Genomic DNA, 13,349 nt, shown 5'->3' with positions numbered 1-13,349 from the left:
TTTTTAGGTGTAGATGGACACTACACAATGCCTTTATATTTATGTGGTGCTGAGGATCGAACCCGGGTCCCGCCCGTGCTAGCCGAGCACTCTACCGCTGAGCCACAATCCCAGCCCTAAAAAATAAATATTAAAAAAAAAAAAAACTTCCTTCCCTGCCTTGAACCCCAGTGGTGGTGGTGGTGGTGGTATGGTGAAGGGTGACTGGGACCTTGAGAAGGGAGATGGAGTTGTTGAGAGGTACAATATTAAGTCAGTGGCATAAACCCACTAAAATTGGCCACACTTCAGAAAATGTAAACATCAGTATTTTATAGACTTAATTCCAATCCCTCACCTTCAAATTCCGGTTATAGACTAACAGTCATTGTTAGGAACTTATTTTAAAAATACCCCAAGCAAAAAACAAAAAAAGCTCCATTTCCCAGTAAGAGCCTAACTTTTGCCCCAGGACCGTCCGCCCCTCAGAAAGTTCTGCCATATGAGTGTAGTTGTGAACAAAGTGTAGCTCCAGGAGTTTTGTTCTGCCTAGCGGGAAACTGTGGAAACCAAGCAGCTACCACAGGAGGTAGACTTGGCAGAGACCTGAGCATATGGGTTCAACAGCAGAAATAGATGTTACCATCTGGCACACCAGCCCCTCAAATGATTCCATTACCTCCTTGTCCTACCCCTTTTCCAGGTTGAGCACAGATGGCATTACTTATTTATTTTATTTATTTTTTTTTTGTTAATAACATCGTCCTGGTTTTAAGCAAACAGAGAAGTTGATGTGCGTTCTTAGGGGTATCTGCCAAGGCAGAACTCAGAGAGGAGGAGAGAAGTTTCTTAGGATAGACCACCTTGGATCTGACTGCTGGGATTGGAACTGGGGTGTTTCGTGTTAGAACAGGAAGAATTAATTCCCCAAGGAAGGGCCAACCAACAGGTCAGCTCTTGGAGAGAAGGAAGATTGGTTTCCAGGATGAGAGGTGGTCTGCAGAGGGATTTCCTGAAAACAGTACTTGCTATCCCCAGTATGACTTTGGAACCAGACTTCTGAAAGGAGTGGTTGGGTGGTTAGGTGATTCACTTTGTGCAAGAGTTGAACTGATACGATATGATATGAGTTTACTGATAAGTTTACTGATAAGAGTTTACTGACTGATATGGTCAGTAAAGCCAGCTATACTATGAATATCTCATTGAAGAACATCTAGAATCGTGATAATTGTGAACCTTTAGAATTTACATAGGATCATAGAATTTTGGACACACAGGGTAATTGGCTACATGGGTGTCTCCTTTTAGTATTTTGTTTTTCTTGTAGTTTATCCTCCAGTCCATGTGGTCAGGTATGGTATGTGGTTTGTCCCATGTTGATTTCATCATATGCTTAACTAGCTAAGACACCACACCTGGATTCCAAAAACAGGATGACATTTCATCAGATTCTAAAATCCATGCCTATTGGGCTGGAACAACCCCTTAAAATATCTAAAAAAAGAAAAAAATCTAGAAACACACCTCCAATTGACACTCCTTAATAAAGCAAGTGTGTCTTTGCTATGAGAGTTGGCTATAGGGTCACTCACCTTGAGAAGGTTTCTGGCTTATCCAGAATGACCTGCCTGTGGTTAAACAATGGAACTGGTCTCATGAGTCAGAATGGTGCTGGCGTTCCAGCCCTGTTGTCTTTTTCTGGTCAAGCTGGACTCAGCCATGTCTGCTGTATAGAATTGGATGAAACTCAGGACCGCTCTCCAGCTTCTTTCTTTCTTTCTTTGAACCAGGGATTGAACTCAGGGGCCCTTGACCACCGAGCCACATACCCAGCCCCATTTTGTATTTTATTTAGAGACAGGGTCTCGCTGAGTTGCTTAGCACCTCACTTTTGGCTGAGGCTGGCTTTGAACTTTCGATTCTCCTGTCTCAGCCTCCAGAGCCACTGGGATTACAGGCATGTTATGCCGCGCCTGGCTCCCAGCTTCCTTCTTTAGATGGTGGGTGGCTGGAGTGGCCCTTTAGAATCATCCATTTTAGAGACCAGAGGGAATCCTAGTCCTGCTGATGGTCAATCAGAATCCCATGTTCCTCCCCTCCTCCAGATTCATGAGAAGGAAGAGGAAGAGTTCAATGAGAAGAGTGAAAATGATTCTGGTATCAACGAGGAGCCTCTACTCACAGCAGATCAGGTATGATCATCTCTGTAGATTTTTGGAAACTTTCATTCCTTTGATAAAGAAAAAGTTTAAGAGTGGGCATGGTGTAATCCATGCCCCTGTAATCCCAATGACTCAGAAGGCTGAGGCAGGAAGATCACAAGTTCCNGGTCACATTGTATAAAATGGATTTTAGTAGTCAAAGAATAAATATGACCTAAATTCTTAAGTGGAGTTAAAAAGATATGTTAATAAAAATAGGAATTATTCTAAAGGAATACATCAGGGACAGATGACTAAATGACTACTGTTGCTAGGTGGGTGCAGTGGTGCATACCTGTAATTCCAATGGCTTGGGAAGTCGAGACAAGAAGATCACAAGTTCAAAGCCAGCCTCAGCAATTATCGAGACCCTAAGCAAGTTGAGAGACCCTGTCTCAAAATAAAAAATAAAAAAGGCTGGAAATGTGGCTCTGTGGTAAAGCACCCCTAGGTTTAATCCCTGGTACCAAAGTAAATAAATAAATGTACCGTTATTACCAAACTTACCCGCAGACTTGCTTTTGGAAGTAAACTTTGATTAATATTTTCTTTAAAATTTTATGGTTGCCGAGGATCAAATCGAGGGCCTTGTGCATGCTAAGCAATCCCTCCATTACTGAGCTATATCCCTACCCACTGTATGTGCAAGCAATTACTGTGCACAGCAGTTCACCCTAATTCCTTTTGGCAGGAATCTAATTTTACCCTCCACTTGTAGGAGCTGTACACCCTCAATAGTTAAGGTTAGAGCTGAAATTCTTATCTATTTCCTGCTCTCCAGACTTGAGCTATCCTCTGATTGTGTTCCTGTCTTCATCCTTATCTGTTACTGGGGAGCTTCAGTTCCTGTCTAGATGAATTCTAGACAAATAGCTGTTTTCCTCCCTACTTTGAGTTGTTCTGGAAATGCTTTGTTTGTTTATTTTTTCACTTGCAAGTAATGTGACAATTAATGGACTGAGTTTTAGTGTTAAGGTTAGACAGATAAAATATTTTCCCACTTCAAAATAAAATGCTCAGGAAATTGAAATAAACATTCCTTTCCAGGCAGCTGTGCTTCATTTCCTGAAAGAGTAGTTTATTTCCAATAAAGCATTCATCTAAATGGAGCTCTTGGAAGAGGTTTTGCATGAAAGAGGTGCTTACCATTACAGAAAGAGTGTGTGTAAGACTTTGGTTGAGTCTATTTTTATTATTATTCAATATTTATTAAGAAAGGATAATGCTTCAGGAATTTTACAGACAGCAAATTAGAGACATCCTTAACTGATCAAAATCCAATCCAGAATGCTCCCTCATCAGAGAACAGAGCTTGCATTCTCTTGTGTACCTTTCTCAGGTAATTGAGGAGATTGAGGAAATGATGCAGAACTCACCAGACCCTGAGGAGGAAGAGGAAGCTCTGGAAGAAGAGGACGGAGGAGAAACCTCATCCCAGGCAGACTCCGTCCTCCTGCAGGAGATGCAGGCCTTGACACAGACCTTCAACAACAACTGGTCCTATGAAGGTGAGGGCCCTAGGGTGGGGCTTCCCAAGGATGCATCACCTAAGCGGTGCCAGGCACTGTTCACACACAGTTATTAGAACTTAGGTCACCATCCTAGAGCAAAGGTGTACAATCCAGGAGGTAGGCAACACCTTTCCTACTCCACATCAGGAGAGAGGTTTGCATTTTGCAAACGAAATAGCAGTACAGCAAAATTTAAATGATAAAGCTAACTGAAGAGCAAGACTAAAGCAGTCTAAGTGGGAAAGATCTAAACCACTATCCAAATCCAAGAGATGATGCTACCATAAAATCAATGAAACAAACAAATAGGAATAATAATAGCTCATAATTTTTGTAGTGCTTTCTATGTGCTGGACCTTAATCTAAACTGGGTCTTTGAGAAATTCAATGATTTGTCCAAGGTTACTGTTGGGGTAATAAAATTAAAAACAAAATCTACATGCCACCCAGAAAAAACTCTCCACAAACATAGAAGAGAAAGAAAGTTTTATTATCGAGTAAGCATTAAACAAAAATGGGATGTGCACTACAGGCAACCTGCTAAAGGGATAGCAAGATAGAAGGAAATCCCACTCTTGGCTGTAGCTAAGTGGATGGAACCCATTACATTAAGTAGGTTTTGCAATTTGGAGTCAGGTGGTGAGTTAGGCCCCTCTGCTTCCAGAACAGTGGGAGATTAAGTCTTATCTTCCTTGATGATTGCATTTCAAAGCAGTGGCTCCCAAGCCCCTGAGGATCTCTTTCAGGATTGTGGGAATGGTAGGAAGCTTATTTAGCCATTAAAAGATTTAACAGACGTTTGAAGAAGACAGGCAATGAAACTGAAAGAAAGGGAGCTGGGGGAAAGGAAAATCCTCTTCCTTATTTCTTTAGTGCAAGGCTGGGAATTGAACCCAGGGCCTCACGCTGGCTAGGCATGGACTCTGCCACCGCACTGCAACTCAGCCCTCTTCCCTTGTGCTCAGTGGAGAGAGTCAAGCCTTTCATTTTAAACTGTATTTGCCCTCTCGCCTGCTATAAATCTTAAAGGGTGCATTCACTACTTGTAGGCAGTGAGGTTAACTCCAGAGTTCAGTCTTTTAATCCCTGTATCACGTTAATGGTCTGAAACAGGTTTATGGTAATTATGAGCATGCAAAGAAAGGCCCGGGTAAATTAGTGTGAAAATAAAATTAAATAAATGTAGTACAGCAAAGGTAAAACTGAGCATGAAATCCATCAGTCTGTAGGGATAATAATGCCCACAGTCCAGGAGGATCTGTTTCCAGGGGGAGGTCCCCATATGGGGTGAAAGGACTTGTAAACCAAGGAGAAGAGGGTTTGCTCAGGGTATGAAGATCCAAATGTGGGTTACAAGTGACAAAATCGAGTCATGATCTGAAGCACCACATCCTACAAGTAAAACTGTGACTCTAAGGAGCAGAGGGGGTGGGGCGTGGCCTGTTTGGAGCAACAGAATAGATTTGGCTGCCTGGCTGCATTCACAACCGCCCCAATGGAGTCATTCTCAGCCACACAAAGGCCCCAAACATAGAAGTGTTCAGCAAAGGACTCATGAAAACAGCTGAGATGTTGAGTGAAATGGCAAAGACAGAAGGAGAGGACAGTGCCAAAGACCAAAATAAAGGGAAAAGTCGAACCAAGTCAGCAAGTACCCAGGCAGAGCCGAGACAGAAAAGGGAAGGAAAATGCATTCTGAGGTGAACATAAAAGATGCCATTAGGGATAGACTTTAAAAGATGTTCCCTAAATCTATTCTATTTGTTTAGTTCAAAAATATTTCCAATTGACACATAGTAATTGTACATATTTATGGAGTACAGGTTGGCATTTCAATACATGTACACAATGTGTAACGATCAGCTCAGGGTGATCGGCATATCTACCACCTGAGACGTAATAATTTCTTTATGTTGAAATTTTTTTTTTTCAATTTTGGCAGTGCTAGGGATCGAATCCAGGGCTTTACATATGCTAGACAAGTGCTGTACCACTGAGCCACATCCCAGGCAGTATTTGGGGAACATTTGAAAACCTTTCTACTAGCTCTTTTGAAATGTTTGATTGGTTGTTGTGAACCACTCAACTCTATTTTAAGTGAAGTGGGTTTTTTGTTTTTTTGTTTTTGTTTGTTTTGTTTTTTGCGGTGCTGGGGATTGAGCCCAGGGGTGCTCTACTACAGAGCTACATCCTCAGCTTTTTCCATTTTTTATTTTGAGACAGGGTTTCACCAAATTGCCCAGGCAAGTCTGAACTTGTGGTCCTTCTGCCTCAACCTCCTGAGTAACTAGGATTACAGGAGTGCACTACCATGCCCAGTTTAAATGAATAAGTCTTAAAGAACAAGAAGTTAAAACAAAGTTATTTATGTTCCAGGATATCAGGTTCCCTTTCCTTGTTTCTGAAAGTGGCAGACTACTCTGTACCCACTGGGCTTCGTTTGTCCCTGCACATCCCCCATCTTCCATAGATCTCCTGTGTTTCTGAATATGTGCACGACATCCTCACATCCTGCTTGTTTTACTACCAGCGTGGTCTTGATCAATACTTGGGAATAAATACCACTTCCCCCAGGGCAGCCCCATCTCCACTGGGCTCAGGCCTGGCTGCAGATGTCATCGGTGGGATGGTCTCTTCCCCTACAGGGCTGAGGCACATGTCTGGGTCTGAGCTGAATGAGCTGCTGGACCAGGTGGAAGGTGCCATCCGTGACTTCTCGGAGGAGCTGGTGCACCAGCTGGCCCGCAGGGACGAGCTGGAGTTTGAGAAGGAAGTGAAGAACTCCTTCATCACGGTGCTCATCGAAGTTCAGAACAAGCAGAAGGAGCAACGGGAACTGATGAAAAAGAGGCGGAAAGAGAAAGGACTAAGCCTGCAGAGTAGCCGAATAGAGAAGGGAACCCAGATGCCTCTCAAGGTATGTGAGCAGCCCAAACGGAAGGAAGACACAGAGCCGCCTCCACCCCCACCCACCCCTGCAGGTCCTGTACCTACCCCGCCCTGGACTCACTGAGCACTTGCTGGGCTTACTGAGCAACAACTCAGTTGTTGTGAGCGGGGGGCCCTGGAACAGACAGTGGGGTCATAAAGAGGGGGAAGATGTCACTTGTTCCCTCTGTTTCCCTGAAGGTCTAACTGGGGGATGATTGAGAGTGACCTGTGTTTTCTGTGGGCCAGACCATGGAAAGTGGACTGATGGTACTTGGAGCCTTGGGACTCTGGGCCAGGATCTCGGCTGTTGTGTGGATTGTTGTCCTGCCTAGGCTCTCCAGTGTGTTCCAGTGGTCGACAATGACCAGATGCCATATTGGCCTTGACAATATTCTGTAAACAGGGGTTCTTAATGGTGGAAGCTAGGCAGAATCATCTGAGGAGCTTTTTCAAAATGCCTTTGCCCAGCTCTATCACCCACTGAATCAGGCTCAGGGCCTGCATATTTTGAAAGAAAACCTTCCCAGATCAGGACAGTTGCTTTAAAGCTGTCCTCTCTGGTAGCTGAATAGTTTGTTTCCCCCAAGACCTTTGCGGCATCATTCCCCTCCATTTTACCATACTTCCTTACTTGTCTATTTATGGGACAGAGAATGAAATGAGCAAAGCTGGAGAGGGCAGAGGGGATTGTCCTGAGGGACTTACTAAGCTAAGAGTCTTTGAGACAGAGTTTTTTTGACTACTATTTATCCTTATAAAGTTCAGGCTTACGTTCCGGCCTGCTTCTGTAAGCCAAGGTCTTACCTTTACTCTCCATCACTGTGGGCCATTTACTGGAACAGCATGGTGGCTGGCGGGTCTGGGTGTTTGAGTGAGGACTTTGAAACCCCTGGGGTAGGGAGGATAGAGCCAGAAATCTTTGTCCTCCTTGAGTGTCTCTCTCCCTCAGCGCTTCAGCATGGAAGGCATCTCCAACATCCTGCAGAGCAGCATCCGCCAGACCTTTGGCTCTTCAGGAACCGACAAACAGGTGCGAACAGTCTCCCTACTCCTGCCCTCCTCCTAGACTCTTGCAACTTGACCTCCCCATCAAAGCCAAGGGGATGCTGACTTACTAGAATAATTACAGCATTTGGGCAAGGGAGGTCCTAACATTTTTTTCCACTCTTAGTGAAGAACAGGAAGTGCTTTTTAAAAAGATGATTTTTAGGTTTTTTTGGACATGTACAAAACTGAAAACCCAACACTACTTTAGATCTACAATTTGAGTTGTTTTAAGGACAAATGTATTAAAAGAGAATCTGTTTCATGACAGGTCTCATCTTAGAGTTTAATCAGTTCTAATATATTATATTACTAGCCAAGCCAACATCACCAAGTCTGCCTCTTCAGTCTCCTGGCTCTGATTGTATGTAACTCATGCTGTCTCATCTCCTCATTGGCTCCATTTAGTCAGGAACTTGTTTATTGTTTTAGTCAGCTTTGCATTACTGGAATGAAATACTTGAGGCAACTAACTTTATAAAGAGAAAAGGTTTTTTTAGGTCACAGCTTTGGAAGTTCAAATCCGAGATTGGGTAGCTGCATTGGTTTGGCTTCTGGTGAGGGTCATATGGCATGAGTATGTGTACAGTGGTTTCAGTTCAAATTCAGGAAGAGAAAGATAGAGAGGGAATGAGAAAGAGAAACAAGATAGACACTAAGTTTTTTTTTTTTTTTAAATCTTCTTCTAGAACATGCCTCTAATAATCTAAGGATCCACTAATCCCAACCTTTTAAAGGTTCATAGTACCTCCCAATAATGCCACCCTGGGGATCAAGTCTTTACAAATGAACCTTTGGGGGACCCTCAAATTACTCCTAAACCATAGCATCTGTGAAGAAGCATTTCTGATTATTAAGGCAGAGTTCAAAGACTCTTATGGAGTTCCTATTATGTGCTGTGCTCTGTTGCTAGGTGCAAAGGGGAAAAGTCCTGGTTGCTGTCCTCATGGGGTGCATAATCTAATAGACTTGGTGGTGTATGAAATGTATATCCCTTTTTAAAATTTATGTTTAGTTTAGTTTCTGGTACTGGGGATTAAACTCAGCAGTGCTTTCCCTAGTTCTTGTTTTGAGAGAGCAACTTGCTAAGTTGCTCAGGTTGTCCTGGAACTTTTGATCCTTCTGCCCCAGCCTCCTGAACCATTGAGGTTACAGGCATATGCCACCATGCTCCACTAGCCCCTTATTTCGAAGGTGGGAGGAAGCAGTGTATTCTTGAAAGAAAAAGAAAAAGCAGGGTATTCTTTTAAACATGTTGTAACTGAATTCAATGTATTAGAATTTTAGAGCTGCAGCATGCAAAGAAGCTTTAGGAACATCAAACTCAGCCCTGTCTTTTCACAGCCACGAGAAGTATGGCCCAGGGCAAAGAGGCAGGCATGTTCCCAAGGCCTTGTTGCCAGTGGCAGAGCCAAGACTGAAATACAAAACCACTTGGTTTTGCACTCACCACCTCAGGCTCCCTTAGGGCTATCAAGGTCTCCCTGGCCTGGTGGTCTTGGGTACCCACCAGCCTCTCATGTTTAGTTGTTGTTGCAGGAGCACTTCACCTCCAGCAGAGAGAGCGAATCTGACAACCAACACCCTGGGCAGGGTTGACATCCTCTTGCCTGTCATTTTTGACAAAAGAGAAATAATTCCTTCTCACATTGCACTGCAAAGAATAAAAAGATCACCTTCCCTGGAGATATTCCTTGCTCTCAGCCTGAAGGAGAAACAGTTCCCCAGGTTTCCAACGTAGGAAGGATGTAGACGTTGGAGTGGAGGGAAGTTTTTTCCTGGGCAAATATGGGGAAAGTCTTACTTTGAAAGAGTTTTCCCCCTGGAAAGTGGGGGAAAGAGTTCTGAAATAGTAGTGTGCCGGCGACTGGAAGTGTTGTCCAGAATGTCAGCATTGATAGATCTGTGTCTTAGAGAAAAGTACATTCCCCATGCCCCAAGGGACTGTGTCTTATGATGTCCCAGTCTGTCTCAGGCCCTGCATTCCCTGTTTGCCTTGCAGTACCTGAATACGGTTATCCCTTATGAGAAGAAAGCCTCTCCTCCCTCCGTGGAAGACCTGCAGATGCTGACAAACAGTGAGTGCCTCTGGCCCTCAGCCACATGGGTGGGCTTCTCATTGTCCTCGGTCCCTTCCCAGGCTGTGTACCTCCAATGCCTTGGCCAGAGATTTCCCTAGGGCATCTTCACAGGCACAAAATATGCTCTGTATCATTTACCCAGTCCTCTAGCACAGGGTAAAATTAAAATACCCTGTGACAATCAGAGCTGTCTCTTCTTTCCCCTGGTTCCTCTCAGGGAGAAGACCTGCTGGGGGGCAGGAGGTTGGGGGGACAATGCAAAGCAACAACAAAACAAAAACAAAAAATGAACTGGTGAGAGAGGTAGAGGATTGGGTGGGGCTGGGTTTTTTGGTTTGTTTGTTTCCCCAGAAATCCTCCCAGGCTTTGCACCATCTGCCCCCTGCCTGTTTTCTGCTGGAACTTCAGGTTGCCTGGTCCACACTTGTGCCCCTTGAAGCAGGGGGCCTAGCTGTGTTTTTGTTTGTGTGGTGCTGGGGAAACCCAAGACCTCGTGCTTGCTAGGCAAGAACTCTACCATTGAGCTGCATTCCTAGCCCTGTGGCTGTATTTTTAATGAGAAGTGAGGGTTTCTTGGGTAGGGTAAGGCTGATTGGAAAAAACAATCTAATTTTCCTTCCAGGAAGTGACTGCCTCCTCTCCTTCTGTTTGGCTCTGTTGTCTTATATTAATAAACATTTTGAGCTACGGGAGAAAGCAGTGTGTAATAAAGGGTCTTTTGTAGGCAAAATCTCTCTATATGTGTACATCAAACAGTACAACCCCCAAAGGACTGAGGACACATGGTGTCAACCATTAGTGTCAGCTTGGCTGTTAGGAAGGAAAAAATCCTAGGCTGAGATGTGATGACAAGCTCAGTGGATCAGAGAGAAATTCCATTCCCCTGGCAACCGTGCATGCAGAGTGATGGGTCAAGAGCTTGCTCAGCCAACTGCGGGCTGCCCTGGAGGGAATGGGCAGCACAGGGCTGTCGGACACCCCAGGGAAAGGGAGAGGAGCTGCTATTCAGCAGAGGAAGACACAGATGCCTGATGGGCCCTGGTGCTAAAGGTGACCTAATGTTTTCATTTGATCAATTTGGAGGACGAAAACAGGAGATCATGATAAATACAAATCCTGCTGGCATAACTAGACACTGTGTCCTTGAGAATCAGGAATTTAAAATTCATAGTACATTGACTTCTTTCTATCTCATTTTAGACTCCTCTATTTGCATAAATATGCACATTCTTTGTTGTGGTTGTTGTCGTTAAGGGAGTAGATAGAAAAGCATTTATAGGACAAGGGATGTAGCTCAATGATGGAATGCTTACCTAACACAGGAGGCTCTAGGTTGGATCTCCAGCACTGCCAAAAAAAAAAAAAAAAAAAAAAAGAAGAAGAAGAAGAAGAAAGAAAATGGAAAAGAAAAAAATGCATAAATGCATTGTTTGTGTTTTCATAGTGATGAACATTCGGAAAATAATTTTGACAAATTTGGCAGGTTGATATATATAAAGTACTTGAGCAAGGTCTTTAAAAAGGGAAGAACTATTTATTACAAATACCCACCTAGGAATTTAGTATGAGGTTTTCTTTTCAATTTAATTAAGAAATAGACTTGTTTCTATTCTGAGTGGATGTGTTTAGTTCTTAAGTTTATTTACAAAATTATAGCTAGAGCTCATCTATCATTAGAATACTTTGGAATACATTAGAATACGTGAACAAAGAAAAATAAATAATTCATTGTCCCCTTCATCATCACTATTTGGGGTTTTAGTCACAGTACTTTTTATCTTTTCTCTATAGTTGGACTAAACTGGCTATAAAGTGTTGTATCATGATTTTAGTGACACCAGTTAGCATTTCGTTAACATTTCTTTTTATTTCTCTTTTTTCTATTATGGGAAGGTACTACATTATGATGTTTTATTTCTTTTAAAAGAAAGATTGCCTTCTTCTCTGAATACCCATTTTCCTATAGACTATGAAAGCAGTCATTTTTGGACAATCCTTGTGTGGTCTCATGAGCAGTGCCTCCCCTCTCATTCCTACTCCTTGAATGGAGGCCAAAGGCCAAAGATCAGCTTCTATGACTGGACCATCTATATAAATTTTGAAGTTTGGAGATCAACTTAGACACCTACTGGCTGAGTGCAATGATACTTTACTGCCATCTTCTTTATTTTATTTATATATGGTGTTGAGAATCGAACCCAGTGCCTCACACATGCTAAGCAAGCACTCTACCACTGAGCCCCAGCCCCAGCCTGCTACTGCCATATTCTTGGTGTGGCATTTTGTTGAATGGAGCTTGGTTGCCAAGTGTTCCCAAGCCAATTAAAAGGAAATAAATGCATGTTTAAAAATATAGGAAAAAAGAAAGAAAACAGGGTCAGGGCCCTCAGTATCCAATTAAGTTGAAATGGACACATATCTAAAAATACAGAAGAGAGAAAAACAGGAAAGTCCAACAACCAAAGGACCTCAGCTTGTTTTTCTTTTCCTGGACCTGCATGGACTCACATCAACATTGGGTGTTATTCCTCACCCACTCCTGATTTTTTTGGATTCAAGTTTCATTACCGTGCTTTGGAATGAGGCAAGGGAATCAACAGAGACTAAGGATGTGCAAATGGATTGGGAATTCCACCATTGCCCTCGCCTCCTGACCCTGGCTATCTGTGCCTACTGATCTTTATTGTTTTCTCTGGTTGTAAACTAAACATGCTCAATGAGAAAAGCCAGGCAGTGTAGAAACACGTTGTAGAAAGAACATCCCCTGTGGCCTCACACTCAGACAGCTATTTAATAATTTTATATACTGTTCTTCTAGATTTTTTTAAATGAACATTAGCCTTTATTTCTTTTAAAGTTAATATGTTTTCTGAAACTTCTTTCTTTACTAAGAAGTGTGCCTTATACGCATACATCACTCTCATTTTTATAAGGCTATGTAAAACTATACTGAATAGATACTTTGTAGTCTATTTACAGAAGTTAATTGATGAAAGAATCAATTGAGGATTTTCTACAAAGTCGGCTTCAAGCTTTTTTTTTTTTTTTTCCTTCTGGGTTAGGGATTTAATCCATGTGCTAGGCAAGTACTCTACCACTCGGCTACATCCATAGCCCTAGAAAAATTCATCTTTAAAACTTTAGAAAAAGCTTCTAAAAAGCCTTTAGACTTTAAATGCTTCTGTATTGTTTGCTTCATGTGTAGGTCAAGCAGGGTTTCATAAGAAGTCTTCAAACTCCCAGAGAATCCTTAATTCTTCTGCATCTCCACACATTTTAGCATTATATTGAGCAAAATACAGAAAATAAATATTGTTGAATTAACTTCATTCATTGTCAATAAAGTGGAAGTGAGAATTCTAATGTGTTTATGTGAATAGAATGTCTTTCAAGACAGTTTTATTGGTGATTTCAGCGATGTGACAACTGTTAGCATGTAGATGCTATCTGGAAGCCAATTCTTTTTAAATAATTGCTTTATTTTTACAGTCATTAAAGATATATATTTAGTAAGTGGTATTGAAATTATAGCTGGGCCAAAAAAAGGGAAAGAAAAAAATCACAAATAGGTGCACTCCCAGGAGACACCACTGTGCTCT

At 42.5% G+C, this 13,349-nt stretch overlaps 1 protein-coding gene across 3 annotated transcripts in view; it reads left to right on the top strand.

Annotated features, from left to right (window-relative positions):
* Positions 1-13,349, top strand: part of Fez1 (fasciculation and elongation protein zeta 1) — a 44,850-nt gene that overhangs the window by 28,591 nt on the left and 2,910 nt on the right. For 2 of the 3 annotated variants that reach the window (XM_015499001.2, XM_048796095.1), the window contains 5 exons: positions 2,088-2,174; positions 3,523-3,691; positions 6,340-6,611; positions 7,575-7,655; positions 9,672-9,747. In XM_015499001.2, coding sequence (XP_015354487.1) covers positions 2,088-2,174; positions 3,523-3,691; positions 6,340-6,611; positions 7,575-7,655; positions 9,672-9,747 — 685 coding nt within the window. The remainder of the gene's footprint in view (positions 1-2,087; positions 2,175-3,522; positions 3,692-6,339; positions 6,612-7,574; positions 7,656-9,671; positions 9,748-13,349) is intronic. The other variant, XM_048796096.1, reaches the window with a different exon arrangement.

Source organism: Marmota marmota, unplaced genomic scaffold (assembly GCF_001458135.2).
Source record: "Marmota marmota marmota unplaced genomic scaffold, marMar, whole genome shotgun sequence".
Taxonomy (NCBI): Eukaryota; Metazoa; Chordata; class Mammalia; order Rodentia; family Sciuridae; genus Marmota; species Marmota marmota.
This window is presented reverse-complemented; position numbering and strand designations above follow the sequence as displayed.